This window comes from Mastacembelus armatus, chromosome 18 (genome assembly GCF_900324485.2).
Source record: "Mastacembelus armatus chromosome 18, fMasArm1.2, whole genome shotgun sequence".
Taxonomy (NCBI): domain Eukaryota; kingdom Metazoa; phylum Chordata; class Actinopteri; order Synbranchiformes; family Mastacembelidae; genus Mastacembelus; species Mastacembelus armatus.
This window is the reverse complement of record NC_046650.1, coordinates 16,610,849-16,626,621: the sequence shown is the minus strand read 5'-3', so window position 1 is coordinate 16,626,621 and position 15,773 is coordinate 16,610,849. Positions and strand designations below refer to the sequence as shown.

The following is a 15,773-nucleotide window of genomic DNA, read 5'->3' as shown; positions in this document are numbered from 1 at the left end:
ACTTGGTTTAGAAAAGAAAATGTGTCAAATGTCTGAGGTTTAATTTCCAACTTTTTTCTGTGTTGTTACATGCTGGAGACTGGGCCCTGATCAGGACAAATCCTAAAGAGCTCAGTGAGGCCTCAGGGGGACCGAAACATGCAGGTGTATTCAGACTTGTGGCCCTCAGTGTGTAACATTACCAGCATGACTGTAGCAATAACAGCAAAGTGACAGTCGACCTCCAGTGTCCGAGCTAAGTACCATTGTGGACCTCATTTATTCAGCTCATTAGACAAAGCAGTTATGACGTGTGTTTGATTGTTGACATAAAATCTATGTAGCAGCTGTTCATGAAAGAATCCTAAAGCTTGAATTGTTTGGGATGTTTCCTGTTTGTGCTCAGATCCCAGGATGTGTCAGCAGACGTCAGTACTCATCACAACCTAATCACCAAGGAAGGATTTAGCTGGAGGCCAGTCCCCCCTGTCTTAAAAAGGTTCCTGCAGGGAAATGAAACCATCTCTGATAAGTTTGTTTGCTTTGAGCTTCACATTAGCAAATGGAATAACTGAGGTGATGCAATAACTGTCAGGTCTTGTGTTCATCTGTGTTGTGTTTCTGTTATATCCTGTGTGTCTATCAAGGGACTGGACAAACATTCAACAGACCATTGAATAGAAGTGTTTGTTACAGAAAAGCTGATAACTGACCAACAAATCTACATCCACATCCTGTTTATGTAACAGGGTAGTTTTGTTAGTTCGTTTTAATGGTTGTGCCATTATTCTGTAAGGGATTTCCCCAGCTTTTATTTTGAAAGTGCATGCTGCGCAGGTTGCCATGGTAGCATCTTTTCACAGACTGGCTTTATAGTGACCGCAGGATCATGGAGGAAGTGTCCAAAGTTTCCCAGACCAGGACTGAAGGAGTCAACCCTCCTAAACTGATGGACGTTTCTCTCCAAGTTGCTGTCAAAGCACCAATAGATGAGCTGCTGAGGGTGAGTGGACTAAGGCTGATGGACACAGAGCAGCACAGTGACAGTAAATAATGACGTCTTTGACAGATTGATGGTCCAGCATCACGTTTGTCTCGACTCGTAGAGTTTTCTGTCGAGGCAAAATGTAAAGACCAAGCTGAGCACAGCTGACAGGAAGTTTAATCACTGAGTAGCAGCAGCACAGACATCATGGACATCACAAACTAGAACTGGAAGATTGTGGCTCAGACCTGATGTGGAGATTTACTTTGGATCTACTTTGGATCCCTCTGTAGAAGGTGGGAGGATGGGGGTTGGGAGGTGGTCTTTCCTCAGCCTTCGCAGGAACTAGAGGCCTCCTGGGCTTTCTTGGCTCTGTTAATCCCCATCAGATCAAGAAAACAGATTTCCTTAAAGACTACAAAGGAGGTGGATTAAAGCCTTAGATTTAGGAATCTTGATTGCTGGGCTTCAAATGAAGTGGGTTCAGTATTTTCTGAAAAATAAGGACCAGTGATGGGTCTCTCTGCCATCAGCGGTTTTTGATGAGCTTGGAGGGATTGATTTCTTGTTGAAATGTGGTTTTGAAATATGTAAACTTTCGACCATCAAGTCTTATTCTGCTGGAAAATAATCTGCAAACACAGTTTGATCCTCATAACGTCCCTTTGTGGAATAATAGTCGTTGGAAGAAGGAAGAAATTTCTATTTGTGTCCAGATGGATGAAAAAGATATTTGGGTCGTCTGCTTGATGAAAATGGAAACTTATCAACACAGAATGAAATGAACAAAAACACAATTTAGAAAGTGCAGAAAAAGACGACTACAAATAACAAGCAGAATACCAGTGACATCACACCGATCACTGTGACATCACTGATCAATACTGATCAATAGTGAGTGTCAGACTGTGAGAGTCAGGAGGAGTCAGAGTGAAGAAGAAGACAAAGCGTCCTCTGTTCTTCATCCATCGTCCATCAGCTCCTTCACCTCCATTTTCTCTCTGATCCAAAGTCAGATCTGATCAATAATCAAAGACTGATCAAACTGATTGATCAGCCATCAGAGGAGTTGGATCAGTGGAGCTGCTTCTGTTCCTGATGTCCACTGATTCTTCTTTGTCCTCAATTCTCTTCAATCATCTGCAGAGGAGACAGAAGACAGTCAGAGACAAACAAACGCAGAGACCTCTCACCTTTGACCTTTGACCCAGAGGTTCACCTGTTTCCCCCTCAGGACTCTTCCCTCCCTGCTCCAGATGACGCAGGTGAAGGTGTTTATGCCTCTGACTGTTGGATGTTTCAGGGTCAGACTGAGGTCTCCAGTTCTCAGCAGGTCTTTCTTCATCTCTGTTCTGTTTCTGTAAAACTCGTCCTGTTCTTCAGGTCGGTCAGAGCCGTCCTGATACACATGGACCTTCCTGTTGTTCTTGTCTGTCCACTCCACTGTGACGTCTTCAGGCAGGTCAGCTGTGGTTTTGAAGGGCAGCTGGACAGTCTTCGCCCCTGATTTCACCTCCACCTGTGGGACTGAGAGGACAACAGACACAACATGAGCTGGGCTTTGGTTCTGGACTTGAACTGAGACATTCTGCTCAGACGTTCCTGCCTTCATTGAAAGTGGGTTGTTCCTTAATCAGTTCTGCTTTTCCTTCTCTTTGAAATATTTGATTCCAGGAAGGAGAATAATCAATATTATATAATCAATGACATGTTTTTCATTCCAAGACTTGACGTCCCCAAGTGTCAATTTAGGAACAGGAGCCTCCTCTGTCTTGGACTCAGAAATGAAATTAGAAAATACTTTGACAGGATTAAATCTTCAAAAACACCAAAGCTGTTAAAATGTTACATTTGTGTGAAACTTCTGGTTCAGATTTTTCTTTCTTTCATTTTTATTTATTCAACTTAAGTATTTTTGTGCCTCCTTTGCTCTTTTATTCTTTACTTCCTTATAGATGTCATTTATTCTAAGGTCTCTGGTTGGTTTGTTCTCTGTTCTTTCTGTTTGTGTTTAATAAAGTTAATACAAAAAAAGCAGAAAGACTGGAAACAGTTAGCTTAGCTTAGCATAAAGACTTTGAACTGACCTTTGTATTCAAGCCACACAGCTTTCTCCATCAGGACTCTTCCCTCCCTACTGTAGACTCTGCAGGTGTAGGTTCCTATCTCTGTGACTGTTGGATGTTTCAGGGTCAAACTGAGGTCTCCACTTCTCAGCAGGTCTTTCTTCATCTCTGTTCTGTTTCTGTAAAAGTCGTCCTGTTCTTCAGGTCGGTCAGAGCCGTTCTGATACACATGGACCTTCATGTTGACCCAGTCCCTCCACTTCACTGTGACGTCTTCAGGCAGGTCAGCTGTGGTTCTGAAGGGCAGCTGGACAGACTCCGCCCCTGATTTCACCTTCACCTGTGGGACTGAGAGGACAACAGACACAACATGAGCTGGACAGACAGCAGCAGACGCCTGTTTATAGTCATCAGCTGTTATCGCTCTCCATCCTGACACCACGACAAGAGGAAACTTTCTGCATATTCCTCCCTTGCTATGGAGGAAGGATGTGATGGAAACGAAACATGGTTAAAGACACCATTGAAAGAAGAAAAGAGAAAGAAGGGGGGGCATGAAACGCTGTGTACAGAAGCATGGACTGGGTGACAAACTCAGGCTCCCACCACTTCCAGGTGTATCTTCTCAAACATTTAGTCCATAAGGAACAAGCTGGAGGCCCAGACGTGAATTTAGAGACACTTGCCTCCTGGCTCTTACAGAAACATGGTTGAAAGAAGCAGACAATCAGCGTTGGATTGATCACGTCTTTTAAACTTATGAGCCATATGTCACATGTGCAACAGCTGTGCAGAATTCAGTGCCAGTGCTACTTTTGCCTCATACAAACCTGTTTGCAAGCTTCAGGGGGAAATTGTCTAAACTGTTAAATGCTGGACAGAGAACAGCGTTGCCTCCTTCAGGGTAGTTTTTTATTGCACTCAGTGGATGTTTTCTATAATTGATGCACAGATTGAAACGACCTAACTGAAACCACCTCTTCATATGTTTCCTTCTGTGTAGACTGTAATGTTCCCAGTAACGCCATCCCAGTGTTCCCCAATAACAACCCATGGGTCACTGAAGAACTGAGAGGTGTGTTCAATAAGGAAAAGGCCATATTCTTTACAGGGAGCAGTCAGGAACAGAAGGAAATGAACTGGGAGGTAAAGGCTGAAATAAGGAAAGAAAAAGAAGCACAAAGAAAGTTGAATTCAACTCCAGCAGTGAAGACCTGAGGGCTGCCTTAAATCTGTGGCTTCACCTTTCCTGTTCAGGGATCAGATGGACCGAAAGCCTGTTAAGATAGATGGTATCGATGACAAGGACTTTTTTTGCTGACCAGTTTTTATTGAGACACGGCATTTCAGCTGCCAATAATATTATCATCAGCCAGAACTGTGACCAGGGGCATCTGAAATGAACCAACATCAGGAAGGCCCCTGGCCCAGATCACATTTGTGGGCGGACACTCCGTTTATGTGCAGAACAGCTCAGTGGTGTCTTCCACTATATTTTTCATATGTCCCTTGGAAACATCCATCCATCATCTATACCCCTTTAGTCCTAACCAGGGTCCCAGGGATCTGCTGGAGCCTGTCCCAGCTCTCTTTGGGTGAAAGGCAGGGGTCCACCCTGGACAGGTCCCCAGTCCATCACAGGGCCACATAGAGACAAACAACCTCACACACTCACACTCACTCCTATGGGCAATTTAGAGTCACCAATCAACCTGACATACATGTTTTTGGACTGTGGGAGGAAACCAGAGTACCTGGAGAAAACCCACACAAGCACAGGGAGAACATGCAGACTCCACACAGAAAGGCTCCTGATGGGTTTCAAACCAGGAACCTTCTTGCTGTGAGGCAACAGTGCTAACCACTAACCCACAGAGTATAGAAACAGTTACCTTAGCATAGCATAAAGGCTGGAAAACTTTAAACTGACCTGTGAAATTGAGCTTCAGTTGTTTCTCTCTTAAGACTCTTCCCTCCCTGTAGACTCTGCAGGTGTAGATTCTATTGCCTGTGTCTCTGACTGTTGGATGTTTCAGGGTCAGACTGAGGTCTCCAGTTCTCAGCAGGTCTTTCTTCATCTCTGTTCTGTTTCTGTAAAACTCGTCCTGTTCTTCAGGTCGGTCAGACCCGTTTTGATACACATGGATCTTCCTGCTGTCCTCGTCCCTCCACTCCACTGTGACGTCTCCAGGCAGTTCAGCTGTGGTTATGAAGGACAGCTGGACAGACTCCGCCCCTGATTCCAGCTTCACCTCCACCTGTGGGACTGAGAGGACAACAGATACAAAATGAGCTGGACAGACAGCAGCCGGCCGCTGTGATCTCTCTCTGATCCACACATGAAGCTTTTTAAACCCTGACAGAGCAGATTGGACTGGGTCTAACAGAATTTCTCCTCTAGATCCGGGACTGATCTTTGTTGACTGAAGACTAGGACAGTTAGCTTAGCTTAGCATAAAGACTGACCTTTGACATGGGGCTCCACCTGTTTCTCCATCAGGACACCTCCCTCCCTGCTGTAGACTCTGCAGGTGAAGATGCCTGTGTCTTTGACTGTTGGAGGTTTCAGGGTCAGACTGAAGTCTCCAGTTCTCAGCAGGATTCTCTTCATCTCTCTTCTGTTTCTGTAAAACTTGTCCTGTTCTTCAGGTTGGTCAGAGCCGTCCTGATACACATGAACCTTGCTGTTGTTCCAGTCCATCCACTTCAATGTGGAAACTTGAAGCAGGTTAACTAAACCACTGCAGGGCAGCTGGACAGACTCCGCCCCTGAGTCCACCTCCACCTGTGGGACTGAGAGGACAACAGACACAACATGAGCTGGACAGACAGCAGCAGGACTGACAGGAACAGCAACTCCCTGTTCCATCCTTCTCTAACAGAAAGCAGTGGAAACTAGTTTGTGAATGAAGACGTTTCATTGTTCCTGACATTTGGAGCAGTTCCCAAAGAATGAGTCAGGAACCAATCAGATGAATGAATCAGTAACAGTGTTCCTGAAGAACTGACTCAGGGACTGTGCAGTCCATGATGACAAAGGACTGAGACCAGACTCTGAGGCTCTGTTAGTGAGATTATTGGGAAACTACAGTCTCAAACAGACAAAATAGAACAAGAACCTGTTTGTTGTCTGGTCCCACTGGACTGGAACTGGACTAATGACTGCAGTGTTACTATAGTCCAGGTGTCAGTCCTGATTGAGGATCATCAGCAGCTACTTATTAGAGACTGATTCATTCTGTGTTTGTTCCTGAAATGAGCTGAGACACAGTCAAAGATCAACTACAGGAAACATGGTGACCAACAGCTTTATGGGTAATTTAGTAGTGACATACCTGTCCTGAAGTAGTAACAATATATGAAAAGACCCACAGCAACAGCAAGAACCACAAGAACCACAGACACAGCAACAAGACCTTTGGCCCAGAGTGGAAATGGATCTGAAAAGAAGATAAACATGACAGCAACATGACCTCTGACCTCTGACCTCTGACCTGTACCTACAGCAGGAATTAAAGTGGTGCTGACCTTTGACCTGTAGCTCCACATCTGCCAGTCTTCGTTCGTTTCCAAACGCTGTGATGGTGCAGGTGTAGGTGCCGCTGTCAGAGAGGCGGGGGTTTCTCAGAGTGAGGCTCAGGTCTCCAGTGATCAGAGCGTCAGGTTTCATAGATGTTCGGTCTCTGTAACGCTGGTTTTGGTCTTTGAGGTCGTCACCTTCTGGGTAGTGCTGGTGGACGGTTGAAGGTGTGAGGTCGTAACGGCTCCACACCACTGTGGGTTGGTCAGGTACAGAAGAGATCTGACAGGGCAGCAGGACTGACTCTGCCCACTCAGACACCTCTACACCAAAGGCATGCTGGGAAACTGTGAGGACACAGAGAGAAACGTGCATCAGTGGTTCAAACTGGACTCAGATGTGGTTGCTGACTAACACTTGTACAAACCAAATGACAAAGTTGGACTTTGGATCAGCAGAGTCAAACTAACAATGATCAGGGGCAGGAAGTGCTCAGATTGTTGGGACCTGGACTGGAAAGTCCCTGTTTGCCTTAAATGCAGCGGCTGCTCAGACCACAGTCCATTAGTTTGTTTCTGGGGAACAAATCATCAGAAGCAGTGGAGAGTGGAGACATCCATCAGTGGCAGAGTCTCCTCAGGTGTGTTTGGTACCTGCTGACCACAGGTATGTAAACACAGAATTGTACTTGCAGGGCAGGTTTGTTATCTACTCTTTCCTTCCTCAGAAACTCAGACCGGTCTGATCTGGTTCCCTGGTTCACGTTAGACCCAAACACTGTGTGAAACTACCAGTTACCAAGTGAAGTTTCATGACATTTGGTCTCATGTTCAGTGTTTATTAAGAAGGAATTTCATTGATATTGTTTGTCTTTTTCCTTTAGAGCTTCAGCTTCACAGGTTGGTCCTGTTGGATTTCTTTGATTTACTGTGGGTCCAGATTTGTGCTGCTGGTTCTGTTTCCTGTTGGTCACTGATTTACTGTAGATTTGTTCTTTTTGATCCACTGGACAAGTTCAGAACCAACTAATTCCAGTCAGTGTGTTCACATCTCATCAGCCAATAAAGCAGATATAGTTCTTCCATGACCTGCAGTGACCTGGGGACTGGTTTGGTCCTTTTTCTTCTTAGTCCTTTGGCTGTGGATCAGAGTCAGGGCATGAAAAACCACCATCATGGTGCAGTTACACCGAGGATGAAACAGCAAAGAGCCGAAGTGCTGGTGAATCAGATCAGAGGGAGGAAGGTGGTCTTACCGTGCACCAGGATCCCAAACACCATCAACATCTTCATCTTCACTAAAGGCTCCAACAAACACAAAGTCCCCGTAAAGCTGCTTCTTCCTAAACTGAGTTCAGCTTCAAAAACAGCTTCAGGACGTGATGACAGCAGCTGCCACTGCCCTTCCTCAGCTCCCCACACTTTCTCTTTCAGCTCCAGGAAGCTGATTGGTAACCACAGGATCAGGTTCCACCCCTGCTCAGGTGCTGCAACACAGGAAAGAGCCTGCAGCAGCTGGGACACTGAGATAGAAGTGTTGTCCTACCAATCAGTCTACAGTCCAACCTGCACAGCACCAGCTGCTGCTGGACTACACCCGACCCGAAGTGTTGGTGAGCAGTAAAGGCTGTAGACTGTGCGGAGCGGGGTCAGAGGCATAGCCGTTTCTTGCGCTATGCAGACTATGCACTGCATAGGGCCCCCAAGCCACTAGGGGGCCCCAAAGCGGCAGCTTCAGCCTAATCTAAAGAGAATTAAAATGATTACCTGTTGTTATCTGCAGCTTTCTCTTGTGTTTATTAAATCACTTATGTTTAAAAATACAGGTAGGATATAAATCAAATAAGCTGGAAAAACAAGTGGTGGCTGTGTTTTTGTTGTCAAAAATAAAAAAAATCGTTGTTGCGCAGAGAGTGACGTCCGCCGACAGGTACGATGGGAATGATTGACAGCTACTCATCACTCAGTTAATGAGGATGAGCGGCGAGTATGTGGCTTCAAAACGAAATGATCCAAGTGGGGCAGAAAAACGTAAGAAGAAGAAAACTGATGAAGGAGAAAGGTGTTTGTGTGTTTGTGAAGCAATGTGGCTGGTGGTGAAGGAGTAACAGTGATTACACGTTTCTCTGTTAGTGCAACATCACTGCAATTATAAAATATAACCATATTTGAATATATGCTTGTGATGTGTTATTTTTGGTAACCTACAGAACTTTGTCTTTGCAGGAGCAATTCTAGAATATTTTGGAGCTCCAGGCACTGAAGCTGAAGCAGCTGAAGCAGCTAAAGGTTCTGACGAGGAACAACCTGGATGTTCTCATGCTTCAGTATTTTCTCCTGACCAGGAAACCCAGGACGAGCTAGACGCTCAGCTGCCTGTTTTTGGTGAACCACTAGATCCTGCTGACTGGCCACACGTTCTCTCCGATTCGTTCAGGTCGGATTGAGGAGGTAGAGGGCCATTTCAGATTAACCAAGATTTTACATTTCCCAAACAAGATGGTAGAAGCTTTCATTATCGCTATTTTCACAGAACACTAGTGAATGGAGAAAAGATAAAGCAGACCTGGCTTATCTACTCCAAAAAATAACAATGCCCTTTATTACTTTTGTTGCAAGTTATTTTCAAACAAGGAACACAAATTAATGACAACGGGACTGACAGACTGGGCAAACGTTGGCTTTTAGAAAGTCATGAAAGCAACAAAGAGCACATAACACACATGGCAGCCTGGAAAGATTTGAAGAGCGTCTACAAATTGGAAAGACAATAGACCAAGCTGAAATGATGTTATTGGAAGTTGAGAAGAGGCGCTGGAGAGATGTCCTGACTCGCTTAATCTCCATCATACAGTCTCTAGCTGAGAGAAATCTTGCATTGAGAGGTTCATCAAACATTATACCAGCAAAATAATGGAAATTTCCTAAAAGAGGTTGAACTTCTTGCAGAATTTGATCCTGTCATGAAGCAGCACATTGAGCGTGTGGAGAGTGGTCAGTTCATGCAGCCCAGTTATCTTGGAAATGTTGTTCAGAATGAACTGATCGATTCAATCAGTGGGAAAATATTAGACACGTTGGTGACTGAAATCAAACAGTCCAAATATTATTCAATCATTTTGGATTGTACTGCTGATATAAGCCGCCAAGAACAGATGTCAGTGGTCGTAAGGATTGTAAAAATGGACAAAGTGCCAGAAATCAAGGAACATTTTCTAGGATTTCTTGAGGCTTCAAACACAACAGGTCTCGGTTTGTCATCTTTGATTTTGAACAAGTTGATGATTGCAGAGGAAGGTCATACGATAATGGGGCCGACATGAAAGGGAAGAACAAAGGAGTTCAAGCCAGACTTCTTTATGTTCCACATGGGGCACATTCACTTAACTTGGTGGTGTCTGATGCAGCAAAAGTGTCAACAGATGCAATCAGCTACTTTGTACATAAATTGTACAGCCTTTTTGCAGCAGCCCCCCAAAGATGGGGAATCCTAAAGGAGCATGTAAGCATTGCACTCAAGACATGGAGTGATACGCAGTGAGAGAGCCGTGTTAAGAGCATAGAGGCTGTGCGGTACCAGGCCTCCAAAATAAGGGAGGTGTTGTTGGAGGTCAGGGACAAAGTGACAGATCCTCTGACCAAGGCTGAAGCACAGAGTTTGGCAGAAGAGATTGGGTCATACCGTTTTCTTGTTTGCACATTCTAAACATTGTGAACCATGTTAGCAAGCTTCTACAGTCTGCCACTGTGCAGCATGATGTGGCAGTTGATCTTCTCACTAAGGCAACAACATCTCTGACTGTTTACAGAGAAACTGGCTTTGCTTCAGCTCAAGCCTTTGCTAAAGACACATATATGTGAGGAAATGAATGTGGAGGCTGTGCTGAGAGAGAAAAGACTAAGAAGCACAAAAAAGCACTTTGCCTATGAAACCCCGGATGAGCCTATTGCAGATGCCATGAAGAAGCTTAAAACAAGGAAGGAAGAGAAATGATCTCATAGTAACTGTGTTATGGTTTTATTGTGCCTGATTTCATGACATATATGTGATTAATTCTAATCATCTCAGTATGAAATCAGTGTATTAATGGATTCAAGTAAGTTCTATGTGCAGGTCAGTCTAGAAGCAGGAGGCCTGAGTGAACTGATGGCTGGGAGAGAAAAGGAAGTCTCTGAATGAAAATAGGATTAAAATTGGGAAATGAAAGTGATGACAGAACTCAGTGACTCAGAGCTCCTTCACTGATCACACTGCCTGACATCAGACAGAGCATATAAACACTATATTTGCTGCTTGGTTCTGACTTTTAGTTGCTGGAGGAAACTCTGTCAGTTTGCATCAAGACTTTTGCCTCAGCCGAGACCAACAGGAGACATCCAGGATCCTTACTGGGACAGGCTGCCGTTGGGCAGTCCGGCCTCAGGCCTGGAGGAAAGACCCCAACACAGAGGAGAAGAGAAGCTGATGATGGAATTAAGTTCCATCCAGAGACTTTCAACAATTAATCTCCACATTTTTGATGTTCATTCTCTTCAACCAGCCCTGTTCTTCACAGACCAAGGAGGTTGTGAGTCAAAGATTAGAAACAACTGATTTATTATTGATTTATTATTGTTCTGTACAACCTCAGGCAGGCTGGTATTTACACTTTAATGTCAGGGCTGGACTCCTGGACTGGAGTACCAGGGTAACAACAGTCTCAAATAAGAGATAAAGTCACACCAGTCAAAACAGCAGCTTGGAAAAATGGGAACCAACAGAAACCTTTGTGTTGCAGAAAGTTCCTATGACTCAACGTCAACAGACAAAGAAAGAAATGAGGTGAGAAACCTCAGAAACCTTTCAGTGAAACCAACAGGAGGAAGTTGCTGCTGTGGATTTCAAAAATACCAAATGTGTCTAATGTCAGTTTGAGCTGCACAAACACAGTTTTGTGTTTGAGCTCAGACACACCTTCCTGTTCTTTGGTCCTGCAGGAAGAAGAGTTCTCCTCACTGTGGAACCATCACACAGCAGATGTCTGCTCATCCTTTCATCCCTCTGGAAGCTCTTCTCAAGAACAGGTTTTCTGAGGAACCAAACGACTTGAGGACCCTCCTCCTCCTCCGTCAGTTTGTCAGTTCGTCAGCATCAGAGGAAGCAGCTGAGCAACAGGTGGAGCAGATGTTGGCGACAGCAGCTGTTCTCATGGCTGCACCAACATCTGTGCTGTTTGTGGCTTCCCTCACATCTTCATGGATCCTGGTTTCAGCCTCTGCAGGTAAAGCTTTGTGTGACTGTTGCTGCTGACTCCCTCTGTTCATGGACTTTGTTCTGCTGATGAGAACCTGTTGTTACTGTCACTGTTGGAGCTGCCTGGACTTTCCTGCAGCTCTTCTGCTGCAGCTGCGGGATGGATCTGTAGCTGCTCTTCATGTTGCAGGACCCAGGAACACGAAGATGTGGACTCACTGTGGGTTCTGCCCGTCGACCTGTCGATGCAGCGTCTCGTCCTTTAGTGTGTCCATGCAGCTGCAGCAGGTTCACTGTGGTTTGTCTGGGATCAGTCTCTGACATGTGCAGGGTTTTTCAGAGAACATTATAAAAGCAGCACAAACTAAACTCCACTGTTGTTACTGATAATAATGTACTAGTAGTACACTTTGAAGTACACTGTTTCAAGACTTCTTGGGACTAAACCAGTCCAGTATTACTTTATAAAAGTACAGTCAAAGTATACTTTAGATGTAAAGTACACAAATAGTTCATATGTAAGTTCATGTTGTACTGCAACCGTACTGTGTATTGAACTTATTGGTACTAGTCCATCTTTTAGTTTAGGAAAGTATACTTTGAAGAATACTTAAAATATACGTTATGTATGTAGTAAACCTGGAGTACCCTACTAGTTTTTAGTATTTCACACTCTACCTATAGTGCAGCAGCTCTGGCCTTGACAGGAAACTGTGACACCTTCACACCTTGAACAGCTTCCTGTTAGCAGGACCATGAAAACCCAGTGACTATTTGTGTAGATCTGAACAGAAACTGAAGAACAAAGGACAGGACAAGTATCACAGCAGCAGCAGGTCCACTCAGGCTGCAGCTACAAATCACTGGACATTATTGTTTTCCACCCATGTACTTTTTACTCTGAGCTACTACAAAACAGCAAGAATACTTCATTATACTGTGGAGCTAGAGTATATCTTGGAAATTTAAGTATAAGTATTGACCAAATACACTTAGATATTTCTGTAAACGTCTGTGCACCAGACCTGATCTGGATCCAAAAGAAATCTTTTTGTACTGGGACAGGAGGTCTGACCCAGACATCCAGCATCCATCTTTTAAGGAGCGGGTAGAGCTGAAGGACTCACAGATGAAATCTGATGTGACGTTTAATGACACCTACTGCTTTGGGACGTCACAGAGATTTAATGTCAGAGAAAAGGACTTAGATTCTACATTTAGACCAACTGGGAAAACCATCACCTAAACCTCCATTAAATCTTCTTTATCACTGGTTTCTAACGTCTCTGCTCCATGTTTTCCCTCTTTACTGCAGACATGATGATCATCACAGCTGAACCTGGAGACACTGTCACTCTGCCATGTCAAGCTCCCAGGAGCTCAGAGATCTTAATTTTACTGTGGACCAGACCTGATCTGGATCCAGACTATGTCTTTGTGTACAGGAACAAGAGGTCTGACCCAGACAACCAGCATCCATCTTTTAAGGAGCGGGTGGAGCTGAAGGACTCACGGATGAAGGATGGAGACGCGTCTGTGACTCTGAAGGATGTGACGTTAAATGACACTGGGACATATGAGTGTCGTGTTATTCACACACCCGGAGGAATCTGGATGATTGCCATCCACCTGAATGTTGCTCAGGCAGGTGAGTTTCTAAGTCGCCACATCACATTTGTGCACGTTGCCTGTTGAGACATCAGGGTTCACAGTCTGCACAGAGAAACTTCCCATGAACGCAGCCTTTCAGTGTTAGAGAGCTAACGTTAATAAAATCCAATGATGCTACACTGATTCAGACATGACCTGACCAGGTGTCTTTGTTGTTCCTGTCACAGCTGCAGCTTCTGATCGACACCTGTCTGTGCTCAGAATCATCCTCTGCATCGTGGTCAGTTCCCCGTACATCATCTCCACCTTCCTCCTGGTGTCTGTGCATCGACAGAGGCCTGCAGGTAACACTCTGAGTCACCTCCTAATGTCAGGCTTAATGCTAACAGCAGCATGCTAACATTAGCTAGTTAGCAGCACACACAGCTGGGGCTGATGGGAAAGTCTTCAGGTGTGCAGGTCATAGACCAAAATGTGAGTTTCTCCAGGTGCCTTTAAATGATTCACACATGATTATCACAATCATCAACCAACTCTGCAGGGAGGAAGACGCCTGTTTCCATGACGACGCCCCCATCCAACGAGGACGACGGGGGATTGGACGAGCAGCTTGATGACGTCACCACCGAGCATCATTTCTGAGAGAAAGTGTATAACTGCAGATGTTTGTGTGTGTAACTGCAGATGTTTGTGTGTATAACTGCAGATGTTTGTGTGTATAACTGCAGATGTTTGTGTGTATAACTGCAGATGTTTCTATGTGTGTGTGTGTGTGTGTTTGGCTGATTTCTGTGCTTTGGATTCAGTATTTTGGGACATGTGCTCAGAGCGTCTGGCTCCAAATCCTCTGCTCCTGTAGAGAATCTACAGTAAAGTTATAGAAAAAATATAAATACATTGGCATAAAAAAGAAAGTGATGAAGAAAAAGAAGAGAACCTGCATATTAATTAGAAAAACAACTGTCAATGAAAATTTCTTCACAGTATAAATGTGCAAGTAGCAATAAAGTGACAACTTCAAAGTGTTTAAAGTGACTAGTGTTTAAAATTGGCCATGAGTGTCAGTGTGAGTTCACTTTACTCAGTTCCCCCTCCTCAGGAGTCACTTCCAGTGTTGTCCATTCAAATCTAGTGACAGCACCGAAAACAAAGTGTGTTATTGCACTTCAGTCCGGCAGGGGGCAGCACAGGACACACTGTCCCAGCTGATGCTGCTCAGTCACTGAGCCCATGGAGTCAGACATGAACCAAAGTTGAGCAGAAAACACCCATATCAGGCCCAGACAAGGACATACAAGGACATGGGGTGTCCAGCTGTGACCAGGCCCGGAAACACATCTGGCTCTACAGCAACTTCTCCCTCTCTGAGTCCTGATTGTGTGTTGCTGTTTTCTTGTGTTGCCACTTGATGGCGCCGTGGCCTTGATGGACTGTTGGTCCTGATTTCATCAGTAAAGTCCAAAAGGAAGGAGCAGCTGGTGAGGAAGGACTGAAGCAGCTGTGAGAGTCGCGGACTGATGGATTTCCTCTGGTTGTCAGGGAGTGATGGGGGGGAAACTTTCTGAAACAATCCCAGTGAAGCTGCTGCGTCCAAGTGTTTGATCCAGGTCAAATGGTGCCACCTGCTGGTCAACTCTTGGTGCTGTATCTGTGTGGATGGATTTAAAGTGAACCTGCTAGAGCTCATAGAAAAGCAGCACAGAGACAGAAGAGGCAGCAGGAAATGACCAAAGGGCCTGTTGAGATGAGACCAGAGCAGCCAGTCTCCAAACCAACGTACCTCAAACCTTAATGGTTACCTTCTGGCCTGGAAAACAGAACCTAAAGAACCTAACTAACCTAAACTAATTTAACCCTAAAGAGCTCAGCCACAACTGTCACTGCTCAGAAAAACATTTCTTATCACATTCACATTCTGGTTGTTGTTGGTTACTCCTGGTTCACCCTGGTTGGACTTTAACAGTCTGGGCTCCTCCAGGGTCCAGCCTGTGTCTTCATCTCTCATTCAGGAATAAAGTCTGTTCTGGTTCTGTCGCTGCACATCAGTATGATTCAAAGCTTCAGTCTCTAATGCAGGAATGTCCTGACACACTCACAACTTGGATTATTTTGGATTTCCAATTGATTTGAGTTAGTGGATAAAAACTGACCCCAGGTAAAGGGGGTCAGGCTGATGAGGAGCAGGATCCAGCAGACCATCTTCTCCTGTCAGAGGAGACATAAACACATGAGGTCAAAGGTCAAAGGTAGAAGGAGGAAAATCTCCAGTCAGACTTCATCCAGTCCTTCCAACAGCTGGTCCTGTTCTTCCTCCTGTTAAAGACGTTGATGTGAGTCAACAATGTTATCACAGCGTTAACACTCATGTGGTTCTGGACAC

General features: G+C 44.8%; 2 protein-coding genes across 3 annotated transcripts; one reads left to right on the top strand and one right to left on the bottom strand.

Annotated features, from left to right (window-relative positions):
- Positions 1-2,435: 2,435 nt before the first annotated feature.
- LOC113125378 (uncharacterized) lies at positions 2,436-7,955 on the bottom strand (the record flags this gene model as incomplete). Its single annotated transcript, XM_026298776.1, has 7 exons — positions 7,806-7,955; positions 6,559-6,897; positions 6,366-6,470; positions 5,497-5,823; positions 4,961-5,296; positions 3,052-3,378; positions 2,436-2,491 (listed from the first exon to the last, which is right to left on the bottom strand). Coding segments are annotated over exons 1-7 (1,527 nt in total), but the record flags the coding sequence as incomplete, so codon positions are not given.
- A 2,370-nt stretch (positions 7,956-10,325) lies between these two features.
- LOC113140252 (uncharacterized) lies at positions 10,326-14,418 on the top strand. Of its 2 annotated transcripts, none has more exons than XM_026324057.2 (5): positions 10,326-11,371; positions 11,527-11,810; positions 13,098-13,426; positions 13,621-13,737; positions 13,935-14,418. In XM_026324057.2, exons 1-5 carry the CDS (start codon positions 11,337-11,339, stop codon positions 13,956-13,958), a joined length of 789 nt encoding a protein of 262 aa, XP_026179842.1. In that variant the 5' UTR covers positions 10,326-11,336; the 3' UTR covers positions 13,959-14,418. The 2 variants fall into 2 exon arrangements, with proteins under 2 accessions (XP_026179842.1, XP_026179834.1); XM_026324049.1 differs by having other exon boundaries at positions 10,330-11,371; positions 13,098-13,430.
- The last annotated feature ends 1,355 nt before the right edge of the window (positions 14,419-15,773 follow it).

Excerpts from the sequence above, each read along its gene's own strand:
- LOC113140252 (XM_026324049.1), top strand. The coding sequence starts at position 11,337 with ATGACTCAACGTCAACAGACAAAGAAAGAAATGAG. Across the intron at positions 11,811-13,097 it reads CCTGGTTTCAGCCTCTGCAG|ACATGATGATCATCACAGCT; the intron begins GTAAAGCTTTGT and ends TCTTTACTGCAG. Across the intron at positions 13,431-13,620 it reads CCTGAATGTTGCTCAGGCAG|CTGCAGCTTCTGATCGACAC; the intron begins GTGAGTTTCTAA and ends TTCCTGTCACAG.